This window comes from Xenopus tropicalis, chromosome 2 (genome assembly GCF_000004195.4).
Source record: "Xenopus tropicalis strain Nigerian chromosome 2, UCB_Xtro_10.0, whole genome shotgun sequence".
Classification (NCBI taxonomy): domain Eukaryota; kingdom Metazoa; phylum Chordata; class Amphibia; order Anura; family Pipidae; genus Xenopus; species Xenopus tropicalis.
In genome coordinates, this window is record NC_030678.2 from 133,462,365 (window position 1) to 133,483,154 (window position 20,790).

General features: G+C 38.5%; 1 protein-coding gene across 2 annotated transcripts; it reads left to right on the forward strand.

Moving 5' to 3' along the window:
• The first annotated feature begins 336 nt into the window (after positions 1-336).
• lacc1 (laccase (multicopper oxidoreductase) domain containing 1) lies at positions 337-17,505 on the forward strand. 2 transcript variants are annotated; one of them, XM_018091670.2, is made up of 6 exons: positions 348-458; positions 6,748-7,342; positions 9,605-9,786; positions 10,934-11,099; positions 12,819-13,044; positions 17,122-17,505. In XM_018091670.2, exons 2-6 carry the CDS (start codon positions 6,760-6,762, stop codon positions 17,294-17,296), a joined length of 1,332 nt encoding a protein of 443 aa, XP_017947159.1. In that variant the 5' UTR covers positions 348-458; positions 6,748-6,759; the 3' UTR covers positions 17,297-17,505. The 2 variants fall into 2 exon arrangements, with proteins under 2 accessions (XP_031752991.1, XP_017947159.1); XM_031897131.1 differs by lacking the exon at positions 12,819-13,044 and having other exon boundaries at positions 337-458.
• Positions 17,506-20,790: the final 3,285 nt, after the last annotated feature.

Sequence of the window (20,790 nt, forward strand, 5' to 3'; positions counted from 1 at the left end):
AAATTCAGTGCAAGTAAATTGAATTTATTACAAAGTTCAAAAGATCTTTGTATATCAAAAGATATAGCAATTTATTTGCAAAGTAGTATACATGGCTGCTAAAGAATAGCAGTAATTAATTTTTCAGCGTAACCTCATTGTGCAATATACCATGTACTAAGACAAGCCGTTAAAATACATTTTACTTTTTACTTCCTCCTCCCTATTATTTTGAAACTATGCAGAAAACCCAAACTATTTCATAACTTGCCATTGAAAAGACAGTATTCAAGGGAGAGGCAGTGGCTGCAGTAATACTAAACCAGTTCCATACAGTCAGATTCTAGCACAACCCTTCTGGTTAAGACTGGGCGGAGATTTGCTGCTACGTGTGTAGGATGTCATTGAAAAGACTTGCATTTAAAGGAAGTACAAAGGATCGATCTCAGGATCTGCTGAATGCTGCAGCAAGTTGTATGGTAAGTCGTATTAAAATCTAAGTGGCACAACTGTACCAAATAGTACTTGTGCTGCACAAACACTGTGAGACACAGGGCTGCTTTGTGCCCTGCCCTCATCTATACTTAGTGCAGCAGGTACACATTTGGTTTGCTTTCTTATTGAATCTACTGCTTTCTAATTGAATCTACTGTAACAATTTCAAACGAGCTTCTTTTCTGGGATGTTACATGCAGCAAGATGTTCATGAGTTTGAGTGTGAATGATATGCACTGAATTCCAATGAGGTTCTGCAATAAAAGAAACATTTAGGTTGCCCAGGTGCAGCAACCCATAGCAACCAGTCAGCAGGTAGCATATACTAGTCACCGTTTTTTTTTGCTTTTTTTTAAAGGTGAATTTTATTTTGAGTTTGTACATATATCAACCAAAAATAAAAGACATGACAAGTAAGTCAATAACGATTTTGCAATATGGTGCCATTACCGGAACAATATTTACTAGGATGGTCTAGTATTGGAGGCAGTTACGTATGTCAAAGAAGTACACTAGTGTATCTGGTTTTAGCCTGTGATAGAGGTTACGATTCCAAAGGTTCAGGGTTACACCAGTCTCCCCATACTCTCTCAAATTTGTCTACGGCTCCACATGTTTCATATGCTATTTTGATGAGCGTGAGGGCACTATCTACCAACTGTCTCCAGAAATTCAAGGAGGGCAGGTTGTTCCCCATCCAGTGCATAATCACTGTCTTTTTTGCATAGAACATAAGAGTGTGGAGTCTGATTCTAGCTGCATTCGTAGGTAATCTACTATTTTGGGGATGCCCAGTTCCTGGGCCAGGGTCCCCATTATATCCTTCCAGAATCTCTTTATAAGGGGACATGACTAGATCATATGTATAAAGTTAGCACCTGGGGTATTGCATCGGGGACAGAGATCATCTTGCCTTCTACCCATTCTTAGCAGCTTTAGAGGGGTAATATAGACTTGGTGGAGAAATTTGTATTGTATAAGCCTATCTTTTATTGAGATTAAATAGTCATAGGCAGTATCTACTGCTTCCTGCCATTGTTCACTAGTCACCTTTTTAAAAGAAAAATGTTATTGGTTGCATTTCCTATCAGATCCCCATGTTCCTTCTATGAGGGGGCTGCCATATTTGTGCAGCAGGAGTCTGTTAGCATTAGAAGCTGTAACTGACAGGCTGAGAAGGGACAGTCAGGTTGGCAAAACAGTCAGGTTTACGAACTTCAAGTAACAATTACTTAGAAAAAGCAGCCCTATTGGTGAAAAATGATTAGCATGACCTATAGATAACTTTTTTACTGACATTATCACTTTAAGGTTTTTGTAGCGCTGGTATATTTTACACATCGCCTTGCTATTCTGATTGTTGGTGCCAAGCTCACAAATGATCAGAACAGTAGTGAAGCTGCAACTCCTGTTTACTGAAAATATTGAAATATTCAATCCTGCCTGATACCGGAACTGACTAATACCATAGTACATGGATATCAGAGGGCCAACTAAAGTGAGCAGGTTCCAAAGCTTTGTTTCATACGATTTTATCTGTGCGTGTAGGGCCCCCTTTAAGCTTATACCACATTTGGCGGATTTTTCCATCCCTACACTTGAATCAGCACTCTAATAGGATGGCAAAGTAATCTTGTCTTAAAGGAAAAAGAAAGGTAAAGTCACTTGGGGGTGCCAAAATGTTAGGCACCCCCAAGTGACTTTAACCGCCTACCTTTTACCCCGGGCTGGTGCCGCTGTCAGGAGAAAACAGCACCAGCCCGGGGTAGCTGCTCCTTCCGGCTTCGCTGCGTGCGCATGCGCAGTAGAGTGAAAAGCCGAACTTAAACATTTAAGTCGGCTTTTTCGCTCTACTGTGCATGCCCGGCCACCGGCAGTTTAGGAAGTGGAAGGCGGAAGGAGGAAGCGCTGCGCTCCAGGTGCCCCAGGCTGGTGCTATTTTCTCCTAACAGGGGCACCAGCCCGGGGTACAAGGTAAGCGGTTAAAGTCACTTGGGGGTGCTTAACATTTTGGCACCCCCAAGTGACTTTGCCTTTCCTTCCCCTTTAAATATATTGATGAACACTTCCAAATTAATGTTAAATTCAAAGATTCCACAATAAAAATAACTGTTGGGATCAACACATCTCCTGGGGAATGGACAAAATATATAATACAACATATAAAACAATAATCCCTGACCAGTGGCTCGTGAGCAACATGTTGCCCATCAACCCGTTGAATGTTGCTCCCAGTGGCCTCAAAGCAGTTGCTTATTTTTAAATTCATAGCTTGGAGGTATGTTATAGTTGCACAAAAACCTGGTGTACTGACAAACAGAACCTTCTGTAGGCTGCCAATGAATAGGTCTACCAAATAGTCAATCATAGTCCTTATTTGGCACCCCAGGAATTTTCTTTATGTTTGTCTTGCTCATGTGGCTCATTGGTAAAAAACGTTGGGGACCCCTGATATATAATATATAGCCACAACACCCAGAACTTGATTTCTAAAATCAAACAACCCAGAGTTTCAATTCAGTTCTGTAGTATTGCATTTAATATAAATAAATAATACACACCTTCTATTTTGTATTAATTTATTCTTTTCTTATTTTCTACTTACTTTTCTGCTTGTCGCATTCCCCACCCCACTTCCTACACCAGTCCAAGCATAGCTCTCTGGTACTGTAATAGCAAAGTTATGGCCCAAACTAGGGGTGGGCAGGATAGGCACCTGCCTAGGGAACATTACAGGGTGGAATACTATATTTCTGAGTTCTAAAGTGAGCTACAGGTATAGTTTGCTGTGAAGAAGACGTTTGAACCTTACACAATTGCTCCAAATACAAAGCAACAGTAAGCACTTCCAGCACCTATATAGTTAAGGCAGCCAACAAGTTTCTCTGACTTAATGATATCTATGCACCTTGGCCAATAAATTCCTGGACCAATAAAGTTACTGCTTCAGATCTTTATCACGGTAAATGTTTGGTCAAGCCTTCTGCAAAGATCAGTCCATGTATGACCCTTTGGTGTTGGACATTAAGGCTACAGTATATCCTACAAGGGGCAGATTCTCAACCTGTGGATAGGTGCACCCCAGTGCTTTAAAAACCAGATCGTTTTGCTTGCCCCCGGAAGCATTGCTTCTGCCTGGGTGCAGGCACAAGCAGCGTATTTCATCTGCAGGCTGAGAATCTGCCCAGTGTGGCACTAGCCTAAGGGGCACATTTACTAATCCACGAACGTCCGAAAAGCGTCCAAATGCGTTTTTTTCGTAAGTATCGGTATTTTGCGACTTTTTCGAGCGCTCAATACGAAAAAGTTGCGACAATTCGCGAAAGTCTTAATGGCTATGAAAAAGTTGCAACAATTCACGAAAATCATAATGGCTATGAAAAAGTCGCAACAATTCACGAAATTTGTAATGGCTATGAAAAAGTCACGACAATTCACTAAAGTTATAATGGCTATGAAAAAGTCGCGACAATTCACAAAATTTATAATGGCAATGAAAAAGTCGCGACAATTCGCGCAAGCCGTAACGGCTACGAAAAAGTCGCAAAAAATACGAAAAAGTCGCAAAATGTTCGTTTTCCAATCCGAATTTTTCCCATTCGGATTCGTGGATTAGTAAATAAGCCCCTTAGTGTTGGCAGTATTGTACAAAAAGAGTTTTTTTTTTTTTTTTGTTCAGCTGGCTATACAAAGGACAATAGAAGCTGTACCTCCAGACTGAGTCACATTTTATAATCCTATGTATGGAACCATCATCTGGGACTTCCCAACTGATATCTGGCCAAGAATCAGGCAAATATCATAGCACCATATATTTTAAAAGCTAGTAACTCATACTGCCATTAATTAGCATTTTGGGTAATCAGCATTTTTATTTCTAAATATAGAAAGTGGTTTGGGATTTTGCCCAGTCCATAGCTTTTTGAAGGTAAAAAGCCCAATATGATCACCTAATGTCAAGTGACTGAATATTTCTTTTACTGGTGCAATTTTTTTACGTGGATAACAGGTATGGGACCTGTTATCCAGAATGCTCGGGACCAAGGGCTTTCCGGATAAGGGATCTTTCCATAATCTACCACAAATCTACTAAAACATCAATTAAACATCATTTAAACCCAATAGCATTGTTTTGCCTCCAGTAAGGATTAATTACATCTTAGCTGGGATCATATACAAAGTATTGTTTTATTATTACAAAGAAAAAGGAAATCATTTTTAAAAATTAGAATTGTTTCCTTATAATGGAGTCTATGGGAGATGGCTTTTCCATAATTCAGAACTTTCTGGGTAATGGGTTTTCAGATAATGGATCCCATACCTGTACTCAAATCTGAATATTCTGCAGCTCTGTACAGAGCAGTCAGAGACTGTAATGTTGATTCATGAACAATAAATGAAATAAGTAAACAATTACTCTCTGTTCTATTATGGGAAATGAAAGTGTAGACACTTAACCCCAGGCTCTACGTGATACAGGAAGCAGGGAGAGGTGTATTGACGAGAGCGGGAATACTGGCTCTTCTGTAAATTCTATGTATGTATGTATATCTTTATTTATATAGCATACTTATGTACGCAGCACTGTACAGTAGAATTGATTAATACAACAGGGGGTTATTAAAATAATAATAGATAAATACAAAATATGATAATAAATACAAATAAATACAAGGTCCAGTTGCAATAAGTTAAGAATCAAAGAGGCAAGAGGATAGAGGTCCCTGCCCAGTAGAGCTAACAATCTAAATGGGACTTACAATCTAAATGGAAATTGATGTACCTTACAGCTTTTCTTGAATTTCTGAAAAATGGAGAGAACATTGAATACATTAAGTTAAAAATGACCTGAATGTGCCCCATTAAATGGACCTGTATATAGTGAAAGTAGGTTAACACTGAATCCTAATTTATAGCAATGGACAAACTTACAAAACCCAATTGCCAGAATTGAGAAGAATAAATAGCAGCTGCTCTATAGATATGATATAGATGTGATATATCCATTAAAGGGCACCAGTAGTCAAAACACTGTTTCCCCCAGCCCACATTACTGCCTGCATTGTGGCTTAGCGCTTTGGGTCTCTATTAACTTGCACCTCCAGTGGGGGAAGGTATTTTTTGACAATAGGCACCCTTTAAGGGTAGACCAGACTAGCAAAGTATATTCTAAAATATGAGATTCATTATAGCTTAAGTTCTCTAGATTGCACATTTAGAATGAATGAGTGAAACTGCTCTCTCAAAAATGTATGCTCCAATGTTACATACTGTACATTATTAGAAATAGAGATGTAGAAATGTGCTTTCACTTTCTCTCTCCAATACTTAGTTCACCCAGCCAATATGAGTAAGTCTTTAAAGGGTCATAAAGGTGCCAACTCAAATCACTGGGAAGTGGATAAGAATAGAAAAAAATGACCAACACATTTAACAACATTTCAAGCATATGGCCGTCAAGAGTATGGCCCTTGTATGACACTCGCATAATGTGTTTTTAATGGATGCAATAAATGTGGATTTTATTCAGCAATGTTGTGGCTGCTCCGTATACTTTTCTATTTCTAAAATAAAACGTGACTTTAGTTGCATGAACTTTGGTGGATAATTTCATGGAGTCCTTGGGTTTCCTGTGTGAATGTATCCCAGTGGTTTTCAAACTTGTTTGGTTCAAGCCCCCTTGGAAGTTTGATCTTTGGTCATATACAAGTTAGAGAAATAGGACAATATGTATATATCAATCATTCAGCCATTCTTCCAAGAGTATTTAGGACAGCAAATAAATGCTAATCCCAAATCTCACAATAATCTCACCACAGTTTGGGAACCACTGTCTTACTCTGTATTCAACAATCAGAAAAGTGGGCTGGCTAGGGACAAGTTGTATTTAACAATACCACCATATTTCCTACCCTAGCCAGCATAGTCTTAAAATGGAGGTTGTGTCCTATCTCAGTAATAGAGACATCTGCTATCAGGTCAGCAGCAGAAACTTGGCCAGTGGTCTCGAGATACCAACATAAAGCACTGTATATAATAGGACTTGCTTGTTTAAAAGGGAACAAAGGGATACATTTTATGTATGAAACTTACGGTTTTGATTATGTCACATTGCCTGCAAGGGTTGTCGATAGATGCAATTAATCACAATCTTTATGTTACATAAAGATTTTTGATGGAGTATTTTAGGTTGGTAGATGCACCAAAACACGCTATTTTGCTTGGTTGGAAGTTTCCTTGGTACCACAACTATGTTTTATTTTTATTTTCTAGAAAGATTAAGAAATGTGCACAGAAGAAGTTGTACTTGTTGACTTGTTTGATCCAGGGTATCTCTTATACAACAATAACTATACAGAGCCTATTGAACATGTTTTGGACATATCTAAAAAATATTACAGCCGAAATCTCCCATTTACTTATATAATGTGCTTTTGTGATTCATCTTGCTCACCTGAAGCTCAAGAACTTTTCCATGGCGCTTCTATCCAGTATCTGGAGGGTTTAAGAAATGGATCTAAAATTGTGAGTGACTCCAGTATGGCTGCTATTCTGTACTCCATCAAACAAGATATAGATGCTTTAAACTTGAGTAAAATTCTTGTTATCATGCCCAAGAACAGAAGAGCACAAATGGACATATTTGTAGATTATTTGTTTACTGACCTATACAAGTTTACCTTTCAACCATTTGAAATACAAGCAGAAAAAGACAGTTTAAATTGCACATCTGGCAAAAAACACGTTGGGGATGATATTTCTCATGGGAATTTAAGAGACATAACTGTAAGAAGCATCAGAACGCACCTGGAAACATTGCCAGCTCTGAAAGGGAATATTGTTATTCTTAAATCATACCTTATTCCAGGTAAGTCCTGGTATTCTTATCTCCTTCACCAAATTAAATCCAAAGTAAAATAACTTGTAACAGGTCTACCAGTGGCTGGTAAACTCCCATCACTGCGAAAAGCAGATATGGAACACATGGATACAATAAGGGGCGTATTTATTATGCTGTGTAAAACTAATTCGCCGAAAAAACGGAATAAAAAGCTGTGTAAAATAAATGGAAATGATCGTCATCTGAACGCGGGTATATCGCCGGATATTACGCAGTTATTTTCCATGAGTTCCGGTGGAAGAAAAAACTCGTGAAACAATTACGCCGATTTTACACCGTTTTTACGCCATTTTTACACGGCGAAGCCTGGCGATGTGTGGCGAATTTTCTCGCTGTTTTTTACACAGCAAATAAATATGCCCCTTGATCAAGGCACAGATTTTATTGCAACAACTCTCACAGGGTTGGCACCAGTACTGACTTGAATACTGGAAGCATGACTTTTCAATACACAAGATTCACTAATAAACTCTTCTCCTCTCACACATACATCTCACTCTCATTTCCTCAAATGAAGTCTCCAGTGCCAGCTGTAGTGAGTAAATGCACTAACAGAGTGACATTAGCGACATAAGCTTCCCCAACAGTACAGTGCCCAAACTTCTCCCATACTGCCTCCCTGCTGTACCCTTAGGATCCCCACTAACCTGAATGCTTTAATCCCTACTCCAAATCTACCAGATTTTATTAGCCCCTTTTGCTGAGTTTTGCCTCCCTGTCAGTCTCCCCCACACCTAAGTCTCTCAACAACCTTCTATTTTAGGACTATTTTTCTTAAAGTATTCGGGTGCCACAAATATCCATGCTTGCTTATTTAAGTCTCCTTGTTCCGTGGATCTTAATGATTCCTGCCCAGTCTAGTTATTCACTTCTGTGCATTTGTTCACATGAATTGCATGAAACACTCTCAGCCTTTACTCACCATGTACTTGATGCCCCCATAGTTCCACTTCCTCCTTTCTGCTTGTTCCTGCTGTTGGTTTGCAATGGCATTCCACTGCAGTCTAACTATGGATACTTTGTTCCATGCCCCTGCCCCTGGCAGATTTAGGCTATTAGCTGCACTGCACTGGTGATAAGTGAGTAGGAAGGTTTACTCATGACACTATCTCCAGCCTGAATTTGCACATGCCACCAGCACTGGTATCTTTTTTTGTCAAAAATGAATCCTAAAGCACTTTTAGGAGTAAGCAACAACCCAACAAGTCAGGTTTTTTTTACCCATAATGCTAGAAAACATGAACAGAGACAGCAGTTCTTATTTCTGGTTTGCTGAGGAATCCAGTCAGCTGTTTTCCAAAACATAAACCGAGTAGTTGCAAATGGCTGGTTTGGATGACCTGGTCACTATGTGTGGCCCACTTTAGGAAGGTAGAAAAGTCCAGCCTGAAATGGAATGCTCTTACCATTAACTTTAGAAAATCTATATAAAGTCTGCTCCCACACAGGAATTGAATCTGTTATCTGGAAACCTCTTATCCAGAAAGCTCAGTAGTACAGAAATTCCATTCCCCATTGTGTCTTTTTTAAAAAATTTATCAAATATATGAAATATTCAATAGTTTTTCTCTAATAATACAGACAGCACTTTTGTACTCGATGTTAACTACAGTAAGCTATCATGTTATTATTAACATTTATTAATAAAGCCCCAACATATTCCGCAGCGCTGTACAAAAAGTGGGTTTCATACATTGGACATACAAAGTAACATATAAAGCAATCAATAACCAATAAAAGAGGTGAAGAGGGCCCTGCCCAAAAGAGATTACAATCTACAACCCATGTTCTGTTATGTTCAAATGTATTAGTAGCCTACAGAAATGATGGTGCTCCCCATTACAGAAAGAGTCCTTAACCAGAAAGTGATCCTCTGGATTCCAGATACCCATATACAATTAGTTTTTAACAGTTAAATTATTAATAAGTCTTGACAGCCTTTTATTACATGGCAGGTGCTTTACTTAGTCTGAACCACTAGATGGTGCTCCAAAGCAAAATATGTAAAAACATGAATTTAAGAGAGGAAAGGAAAAAAATCCAAAATATATTTTACAGTTTTATTGCCAGAGGAAGATTTTAATACTATAAGACTTTAACATTAGAACAAGATATGTGATAAAGAGGTTTTGTGATTGCAAAAATAAGCACTATATTCCCAGTGCTGTACTTTTACATCCTTTACAGGAAAGTTTAGTGATGTGCACAAATGTATTTTCTTCTTTGTAGAGACTAATTTTCTGCATGGGTTTACCACGAGAACAGGCGGCATCTCATATGTACCAACGCTCAGCTCCCTTAACCTCTTTAGCAGCTCTAAGAGGAGAGACCCCAGGGAGGTTGTTGCAGAGAATTTCCGCCGGTTAGGCAAAGCCGCTGGGTTTGATCCTAAGACGTATGTCTCTGTGAAGGTAAAATTACATTATTGACTCCTACTCTGGGCCCAGCTAGGGTTAATCAGCAAATCTATGCCATGTTTTACTTAGAACATCTGTTAACATGGGCCTAGGATAACAGTGTAGCAGTAATACTGTAACCTGTAAGTGTCTGAAATGGAAATCCACTCTGTAAGAAGGGTTTTCTTCCCTATGAGCATGTGCTCATTATCAGCACTTGGAACTTGTCTTCATTCATAAATCTTTCCCAGTGTGTTCTCCCGTATTTCCCAACTAGCTTAAAAAGACAGAAGACTTGTTTATAATAAGGACAACAGTCCCAGTGGCTTCTGGACACACCCTTAGCAGAAACGGGTGTATAATGTATCAGATCTGCAACTTGCAGCCTTTTCTGAATGATTTCTGTTAAATATTTTGTCTCAAATATATTATACCTAAAAAAGGCATTAGAATAGCAGTAGAAAGACTAAACTGCTTGCATTGACCATATTACCTGCCATATTACTTGCTTTTGCATTGCTAAGGTTAAATATTTCCCATGGGTACCACATTTGATGGGGCAGGTCATATAGAGAAAAAAAACAATATGAAGATGTATTTTATTACCTATTACTAATGGGATGATATAAAATCACAAATGAAAAATAACTAATAAAGGGGTGGTTCACCTTTAAGTTCCCCTTTTAATACTTTATAGAATGGTGTATTCCTCTACACCATTCTATATTTTGCAATTGGTCTTTATTATTTATTCTTTATAGTTTTTGAGTTGCTTGCCTTCTGCTTCTACCTCTTTGCAGCTTTCAAATGGAGGTCACTGATCCCAGCAGGCAAAAACTATTGCTCTGTTAGGCTATAATTTTATTGTTATTGCTTCTGTTTATTAATTTTCTACCTATTTGGTATTCCAAGGCACTGACTGATTGCTAGGGAAAATAAGACCATAGTAACTAGATAGGTGCTAAAATACCATAAATGGAGCGGCTAAACAAAAAGCTAAATAACTTGAAACAAATTAAAAATGAAGACCAATTGCAAATTGTCTCAGAATATCACTGTGTACATCATACTTAAAGTTAATGTAAAGGTAGACAATCCCTTTAATTGAACCAAGCTACATCATATCAATAGCATGCTTTATTATCTTTCACTTTAATTGTAGGTTGATCATGCCAGTGATGTTTGGATCATGGGTAAAAGTGAACCAGACAGCTACGATGGAATTGTCACTAACCAGAAAGGAGTCACAATAGCAGCACCCGGGGCAGATTGTATCCCAATGCTGTTTTGTGACCCTGTCCGTAAAGCATGTGGTGCAGCTCATTCAGGTATATATATAAGTGGATCTGTATTTTTGCCACTTTCTCATATGCACTACATAATTCAAGTTGCCCTATAGTTTATTTAGATTGAAACCAGTTCTTGTAATCAGTCACTCCATAGTTGCCACCATCTAGCTGGCAACTTGTAGCAGCCATAGGGCTGACTTTCTGGCTGTGGTAGGCTCTCAATAAACATTAGTGTCACATGATATAAAACTGATTAAGTCCTCCAGATATCTAACAATAGGGATACTGACAATATGACAGTCTGGAAGACTGTGCTGGGAATTCAACAAAAGCATTCTCAACTTTAATGATGTTTTACAGCAGAAAAATATCTCATTTGCAGTATTCCAAAGGACATTTTTTAGGAAATGTATTCTCTCTTGTAGCTGCCAACTGGTCTGGAATGGGATTCAAAAACAGACCCTGGCATTTAAAGAACAAAGAGGCCCAAATAGCCCCCTGTATGCCCAAGAAGTAGAGCCTGCCTATGGAATCTTACAGCAGCATTGGCCAGAATCCACAGATTGTCAGTCCAGGCCTGGCTGCCAGAAAGATCAACAGGTCATTATATGCTGAGAGAAGCAAGAGTAAAGTTACATTTTATTCAGTGTTATTATGTGACTGTATGTACAAAGTATATCAGTATATCAGTAAGTGTGTCCCTCTTGATAAGGAAGTCAGGGAGCCAGAAGGCAGAGAACTCCCACCCCGTGCATGTGTTAGAACAAGATAACATGTTAGTTCTCACACTGACCCACAAGTGATAAGGAATTATGTTCCAACACAGCCCCAAGCATCTCTTCCCTCTCTGTGGCTGCAGAAAGTCATTATATTGATATATTTAGTAGAAGTAAATCTAGAGCAACTGGACTTGCTGAGTAATCATTGAAGACGTTTGATTATGCTGATTACTCAGCAAGTCCAGTTGTGCTAGATTTACTTCTACTAGACATCCCGTGAGCTGGATGAATGAAACTCTTCATAATCATTATATTGTTTTTATTGCTGCTTTTTCCACTCTATGGAATGGACTTGACTATACTTCAGGGGTGAGAAATAACAGAGCAGGAGCAGGTGTGTATTGATTCAGACCCTGATATATCTAGTAGTGGGAAGTATATATATATATATATATATATATATAATTATAATGAATTCCTTTTCAAAGGGAACATATAACATGCAGTATTAATAAACACTAACATATGATATGAAATATCTTATTGTGTTTAGATACCAGGTAATAACAATTATCTATAAAACTCCACCAGTATCTGCATTATCTGTTTGAAAATGCACATACGATAAATAAGATTGCCACTAACATGGCGACCATGTGCTAAATGCTTTATATTCCAGTAGGTGGCAGTGCAAGCTCTCGCTCAGTCTCAAACCCATCACACATAAAGATACCTAGATCTAATAGCAAATTGGGCAAAAACACAATTGTCTCAATGAAAAGGTCTGGAACAATCATTTCGTTTAAATATTTTAAAGGTTATCTATACCTGCAAACAGTTTTTTGCATAAAAAAAATGTAACTTTCCAATAAACATTCATTAAAACTTTGCAGTGGTTTAAAGTGATATGTAAATGTAATTGCTATGCATTTCTGTTCATTTTCCCTTGGCAAAATATTCAGTACAATCAGTATAACCAGATTAATTTGCTATAAATTATTTAGTACAGTATATAGGTATTTCTGTTCTCTCCCCCTAGGCTGGAAAGGGACCCTGCTAGGTGTTGCAATGGCCACAGTTAATTCAATGGTGTCTGAGTATGCATGTCATGTTGAGGACATCTTGGTTGTACTTGGTCCTTCTGTTGGTCCCTGCTGCTTTACACTGACACAGGAAGAAGCCAGAGCTTTTAATGATATTGACCCCCAGTGTGTTCGTGAGTTTAATTCACCAAACCCCTATGTAGACATAAGAAGAACAACAAGGTGAGTTTTCCATTTGAGTCACAAGGTGCTGGTTATGTCTCCTCTTTGTGTTACACGCCTATTTCCTTGTACCTGACGAATTATAATTATATAACCGCATACTTTGCGGAACAAATTCCTTTATGTGTATGTAATGAGTGTGTATGTGTATATAATGCATAAAAGGTCTATAATGAGCTGTAATTATTATTTTTGTTTCAAAGTATTAAACGTTAAGGTATGGTAAGGGTATTTTTTGGCCGCCCACTGCTGACTTGTGGTGTTAGTGATTAAGCATTAAATATATCTCTAACACAAATGAGCAGTGCATAATTACTTGCTAGTACAAAATGTACAATTAATATGTAACCAATGTAACCACAAGGAGCCTTTGTGTGTAAATGTAATATACAGATGTTAATGCAGTCACATGTGACCAAGCTAAAAGTTTTGCTCCATTAAATACAAATCATTCACAGTATGTTAAGCAGGTAGCAACTGTTTTTCTCTCTCTCTTTCTCTCACTACATTTTCAATATTTTTCTTATACAAAGAGAGAAAAAGAATAAATAGATCAGGAAAGAGAGAAGCATTTTGGATTCATAAATAAGTTACACTACAGCCATGCCAAAAGGAGTGTGATCATGACCTTTATGAAAATTATTTTGTCCCTGAGGAAGAGCACTGGTTGTGCTCGAAACGGTGGAATTTTTTTCAATAAAAACACTTTTTGTTTTGTATCAAGCCCCTGTGTGTGCGGCACTCTTTCTATTATATTTCTGTTTTTGACCTGCACCAAGGGCATTTGGACTTGTATAGGGTGTATGTATGTACTGTATGTATGTATATCTTTATTTATAAAGTGCTACTTATGTACGCAGCGCTGTACAGTAGAATACATTAATACAAACAGGGGGTTAAAGATAAATACAAATAAATACAAGGTACAGTTGCAATAAAAGTCATAAACACAAGATGAAGGAGGTCCCTGCCCCGTAGAGCTTACAATCTATATGGGAGGGTAACTAACAGACACAAATGGGCAAACGTAAGTGCTGTAGGTCACAGTGGGTGACATATATATATATGAATTTTACCAGTGATGTCACAAAAAACTAATTTTATTTTAGGTTAGTGCTAGTTAAAGCCAGGGGCATATGCCTTTTAGAGCTAAAATGACATAAAACCAAAATGCTTACCAGTACTTGTGGTACAGCCTACATGTAAGATTTTAACTTGGCACAAGCCCTCATATTTTGTGTCATGAAACATCAATGTTTTTGTCCTGTTGAGGTTCCAAGGCCTGCTTTACTGCAACTCCCATAGCAATGCCCCAGCTAAAACTGTGCAACTTGCTCCTCATCTAAACAAGCTGGTATGGCCACATTGGGTAACTTTAATTAAGCAGAGGAGGTAAATATATGAAACAAACCTTATTTAATACATGCTCCATACTATGATAATATAGGTAGATGTCTGTAAGAGGACCTGCTGGGGAATTACTGACAGGGGCATATTTTTTACAGTGTGTAAGCCCACATCACTGCTTTGTTGCACATAGCAACCAATCAGCAATTAGACTTAACGGTCACCTACAAGTTAGAAAACAAAAGCAATGTTTGTTGTTTGGCTGTTATTGGCAACATCACTGGTGATGTTGGCTTACCCACCATAGTAAATATGCCACACGACGTTAAAGAAAAGACTTTAAACAAAACAAAACAAAAAAACAACAAAAAATACTATCTTTATAAAAGGAAATATCAAATACCCCCCTGTCTCCTCTCAAAGCCTCATCTTATACCTTTTATTTTCTCAGTATAAAGCTTACTCAAACTACATAGATATTGTGCTACTGGCTGCATATTACATCCCAGAACTCTTTGCTGCCCTATAGCCATTCCTGGCAAACTCTAAAACAAGTGCTACCTACTGCTGACAATATGCAATCTCTCTGCCTATGAGGATAGGTCATACCTAAAAACTCCCTGCAACGCCTTATAAGTAGTGATGAGCGAATCTGTGGAAAATTCGCGAAACGACGAAAATGTTGTGTGGCGGCTATTATTTTGTCACCCGCGGCTATTCTTTTGTCGCCCGCGGCTATTATTTCGTCGCGAGGCTATTCTTTTGACGCCGGTGACAGTTTTTGGACATGCGGCTAATTTTTCTGCGGCAAATTTTTTCATCCATTTCGCGAAACAATCCGCCAATGGCGAAACGCTGAAATTCGCCGCGAATCCATGCCTGGCGAAACATTTCACCCATCCCTACTTATCAGTTCAGGGCCAGATGAGGTAAGCACTAAAGAGCTAATGTGCATTACTGGATATAGGGTAATAGTAAACCACAAATCAAGCAACGGGTTTTATTACAAAAGTTTAGGAGTAGCCCATCCTGTTGAGTATGCCCCAGTCGGTAGATGTTGTGATGTCTTGAGTCTTACAAGCCAACACTCCCCATCCTTTATCAGATCTAGTTTTGGTGAGATACTTATGTGGCTGTGTTCAACATTCCAACACTGGCTTGAAACATGTTAGAACAGTACCATCTCATGATGGTCTATATAAGTCTAAAGAAACTCTGCTGTGAAATATTTGGGCACTTTATATATACAGATATGGGATCCCTTATCCGGATCCAGAATTTTAAAACTGATTTCCTTTTTCTCTGTAGTAATAAAACAGTACTTTATAATTGATCCCAACTAAGATATAATTAATCCTTATTGGATGCAAAACAATCCTATTGGGTTTAATTAATGTTTTATTGATTTTTTAGTAGACTTAAGGTAAGGAGATCCAAATGACGGAAAGACCCCTTATCCAGAATACCCTTGGTCCCGAGCATTCTGGATAAAGGGTCCTATACCTGTATATTGTAATAATAGCAATATTATTGACAAGAAAAAAAATCCCTATGATGATTACCAATAAACAGAGCTGGTATGCTTTCTGCAAAAATTAACTGCCTCAAAATACATTTCACTTAAGGTCAAGGCCAACATGGATCAGTCCGATGCTGCCCTAGTGAGGAGAAAGGGATACTGTAGGACAGTGTTGGGCAGGCTGGGAGGACTGCAAATTGTCTTCTTATGTCCCTTACCTCCACAGATATTTCTACTCATGTCCTTGGTGACATTTGGAGTAAATACTTTCATGCCATCCTAGAATTCCTTTGAAGTCCAGCCAGAAGTCAAATTAAAGTGAGATGTAGGGTGAGCAATTTGCTGCCCCTAGATATTCTTGGAACTAATCCAGGAGGACTTTTATGTGTAACTCTCTAATGAAGCTAGAGGGAACAAATGCTAAACCAGGCTAGTCTAAATCATACAGTAGTATGAATGCTTACAGAGGAAGTAAAGTGTCCCATGTACCAGTACACAGCCCTCAGCCCCCCGAACATGCCGTACTTGTAGGCAGATTTAAGCTGCTGATTCGGGTCTTTCAGACCAATTTGGCAGCTTTTCTGCATGTGTATGGGGCCTTTCGATGGGCCTCCCTGACCGATATCTGGTAAAACATTTTGCATATGTGATCGGGCAGGGTTGAGTTTCCCATCAGATTGAGGACCTCAATGGCTCATTGATAAGGTTCTTGGCCTAACAGCTCCAATACCCGTCATTGATCCCCTAGGACCAAGCAATTGAATTAGTCCAATATCACCCATTTCAAGGTGGGTATATTGGTGAAACATCTTAACGTGTATGGCCACCTTTATCTGTGTTTCAAAGCATGTTCAGAACTACAGAAGAGGTTTTACTTCCCCTTTAACAGTAGACAACACCTACTAGATATAACAAATTTTAGGTGTTAAAGCTGTTCGACTATAGTGGCAGGGAATCTTTCTCTGTAACCCACTATCATTAGTACAAGGCCCAGGTACAGCTGTACATTGCTGAACGTTCAGAAAAAGTGTTGTTAAAATTTTATGCAGAAAACAAATTTGGAAAACTGTCTCTTTCACAGAAGTGGGGATAGAACTCTTATCTCCACTTTTATTTTGTCTCAGTATTAGTACTTTTATGAATTGACCCCTATGAGGTACAGATGTGTGTCCATTTTGGTGTATATCACAGCTGCTTTTTTTTTGGTTTAGAATTCTTCTGGAACGTGGGGGCATTCTGCCACAGAACATTCAGGATGATACGGTTTCGGACAGGAGCCAGAATGTCACTCTCTGCACCTCCTGCCACCCAGACAAGTTTTTCTCTCATGTGCGGGATGGCCTCAATTTCGGGACACAGATTGGATTCATATCAATTAGAGAATAACTGCACCTCTGCAGCGAGGCCTCACAAAGCAATTACAGGAGATAATGAAGAAGTGGAGTCATTTGCTCCTGATATTCTTCTGTTGGTTGCAGCTAGGAAAACCAATAAATGAACAGAAACTATGGCAAAACTGGTGCATGGAGTGAATGAGTAGCAAGTGATTATGTGAACACTAATATGATGAAGGTATAATAAATATATTTATTGAATTTTGGACTATTATTTTTTAAAAGTATTAAGTGCACTGTTAACATATTGGCATTAATATTAGATTGACCTGATAACAAGCATGACAGACATTATAGCATCACAAGAAAACTGGGGCCCCATGTTTAAATGAAAACAAAATGCAAATCAAGTATATCCAACTTGCAAATGTTATAGTAAGAAATTAATTAGTTCTCACTAGCTATTACTGACAGGGTAATAATAATAAACCCATAGCATAGCCAGGTCTAGTAACCTACAACAACCAATCAGATATTTGTTTTCAAATAAAAGGAGTAAAGGATAGCTGTTAATATTAGTACCTAAAACACAGAAAGAAATCGCCAGCGCTCGGTCTAACCCACGCTGTAGTGTTGACCAGCTGCTAGAAACATACTATTGTGCCAGCACTCGGTCTAACCCACAATCTGGAGTTGACCAGCTGCTATAAACGATAAAAAGCCATTACTTATACACAAAGAGAAAGAAAGTTTGCCAGCGCTTAGTTTGCCTTTAAAAATAATTTTTACAAAAAATGAGGTGTTAGTACCACACTTTGGCCAAAATATGTAAGCTCACGTGCCACGTCAAGGCCCCTCATTGTACGTGAGTCCTACACTGTCTAATGACTTTGAGTCTGTGATGCAATTAAAATAAAGTCCCCCAGCAAACAATGTGACTAAGTATTAAGACCTATTGCACCTACCTTTAGCTCAAAAAGGCTCTAGTGGAAAAGCAGGGAGCTTTTAAGCCCCAGCTCATTAGCACACACATGAAAATGATTCATTGGTTTAAAGGCTACATAGCAGCTAGAAGCAAAATTTGGCTACAATTTGTACACAAAACACAGAAAGAAATTGCCAGCGCTCGGTCTAACCCACGCTGTAGTGTTGACCAGCTGCTAGAAACACACTATTGTGCCAGCGCTCGGTCTAACCCACAATCTGGAGTTGACCAGCTGCTAGAAATGATAAAAAGCCATTAATTATACACAAAGAGAAAGAAAGTTTGCCAGCGCTTAGTTTGCCTTTAAAAATAATTTTTACAAAAAATTAGGTGTTAGTACCACACTTTGGCCAAAATATGTAAGCTCACGTGCCACGTCAAGGCCCCTCATTGTACGTGAGTCCTACACTGTCTAATGAGTCTGTGATGCAATTAAAATAAAGTCCCCCAGCAAAGAATGTGACTGAGTAGTAAGACCTATTGCACCTACCTTTAGCTCAAAAAGGCTCAACCACTCCTTTAGTGGTTTATTAGGCATTTTGTTCAGTTTGCTCCAACGTTTCCAGTATTGTGAGCACACACAAACGCATATACAAAGAAAACATAGTTTCCGCGTTGATAATATTTGTACATTATAGTCCTTCCACTGACTGTAGTTACCACAGCTGGTTTTAGGCTACACCAAAAATGGCACTTAGCCTCCAGGGGAATGTAAATAGTTGAAAGCAAAAGTCTGGGCACCCTTTGCTAAATTAAATATTTTGTTTAGAACAGAGGAACTAAGAAAATAGTCATTGTGACATGTGCAACAGTTAGGACCCTAGGGAAGTCAGTATTTAGTAACACCCTCACAACCTGTAAGTGCCTTTTGTATCCAGCTTTCCAAAGCTTTTCAACTTCTGTTGTAGGGATTTTTGCCCACTCTTTCTTGCACATCACTAATAATTCTGAGGTCCTTTTTGCAAGGCTTTTACCGATATCAATCGCCTTGTCTCGCACCATACACGCACTGATTATCTTACAAAATGAAGTTTCATGCAATAATATCGGTATGGCCACCTTTAGAGATCACTGATCTATTACAACAAACACACAGCTGCCAAGAATCTGTACTTGTGTAACCTGCCACACTGGTTGCTTTAATATCTCTGTATAAATTGTTTTCCATCCTTGAAAGCAAATTATTTTCATAGCCAATGCTTACTTTACTTGGATATATTTATCAGTAAAGTTTTGACAAATAACCTCTCAATAATTAGCATACTCAGCAAGAAAAAAATTGCTTTTCTAATTATTGGCAGTCCCTTCCTATCGGCTACTCTGGTGGGCCCTTGGTATCCTAGTCCGACACAGCTCACATCAGCCAAAATGGAAGTGGCACACTGCTCTATACCTTATACCTTCCCTTTACCTTCCCTCTCTAGGGAAATCAATACAAGTCCAATCAATCCAAGTCCCACAGAGAAAAACCTGCTCTAGAATCTCCACAGAGGGATCCCCTACCTAGCAGTGTCATTTAATGACTGAAATGGAAATAACACTATTTACATAAAATAAACAATTTCTGCTTCTAACATACAAGTTCTGTGGGACTATCCAGTTTATTCAACATTTTTAAGTGTCTAGCTTAAGATTCTCCCTTTGATGGTGAAAACTAAAGGGTTCATTTGCCTCCCCTAAACCCAGCCCTGGCAGTTCCTTCCGATCATGCAACGAAAAGTTAATACATTACAATTTTCTGGAACATTTTAGGTTCCATAAAGTTTCCCATAAAACAGCAGTGAACAAGTTCCCACACTAGGGTACCCAGAATTCTTACTCTGCATGCAAATGTTAGCAAATTGCTGTTAACCACACCCATATAAATATTTATTTGTGAATTAGAACAGCCACACCGTCACCCCCCCCCCCCCACTAATTAACCCCTGTATTGCTAGAATGAGTAGTTTCATTGTAGTACTGTGTTTAATTCCTCTCAGACGATATTTGTTGCAATGACCTGCATCATGTTGCATAGGGCAGGGGTGTATGTGATTCAAATTAATTATGGTCAGTGATAGGCAAATGCATCTGTTTGATTTACAGTGCAATGACGCAAACATAGAGCTTGGATGTTGTGGTCTTAAATAACTATTCAGTATCTGCCAAAACTGCCTAATCTACCTGAAATGTCTTTCCACTATAATAAAGTGAATTGCTGATGGACAGGGTTATGCGTTGCTTTGTTTTATGAAGTTGCATAAAGTTGCCTGTAGGTAGAAACCTTACAAGACTTTGGAAAATAACGCATGTGCTTATCAACCATCAATTCACTTTATTGCAGTGGAAAGGCATTTCAGGCAGATTAGTCACCCGTGGTAGCCAAGATTAACAGCAGGTGACTAATCTCCCGTAGGCCATCACCCTTGGCTGCATTGGCCTATTTATCCAGCTCATTTAACAACCATTACAAAATGGTATAATTACTGGGGACCAGTCACCCACACATAAAAAGTTGTAAAAAAAAAATAGTCCTTTGCAAATTAAACATGAAAACCAAATTATTTTCCTTTTATGTGAAA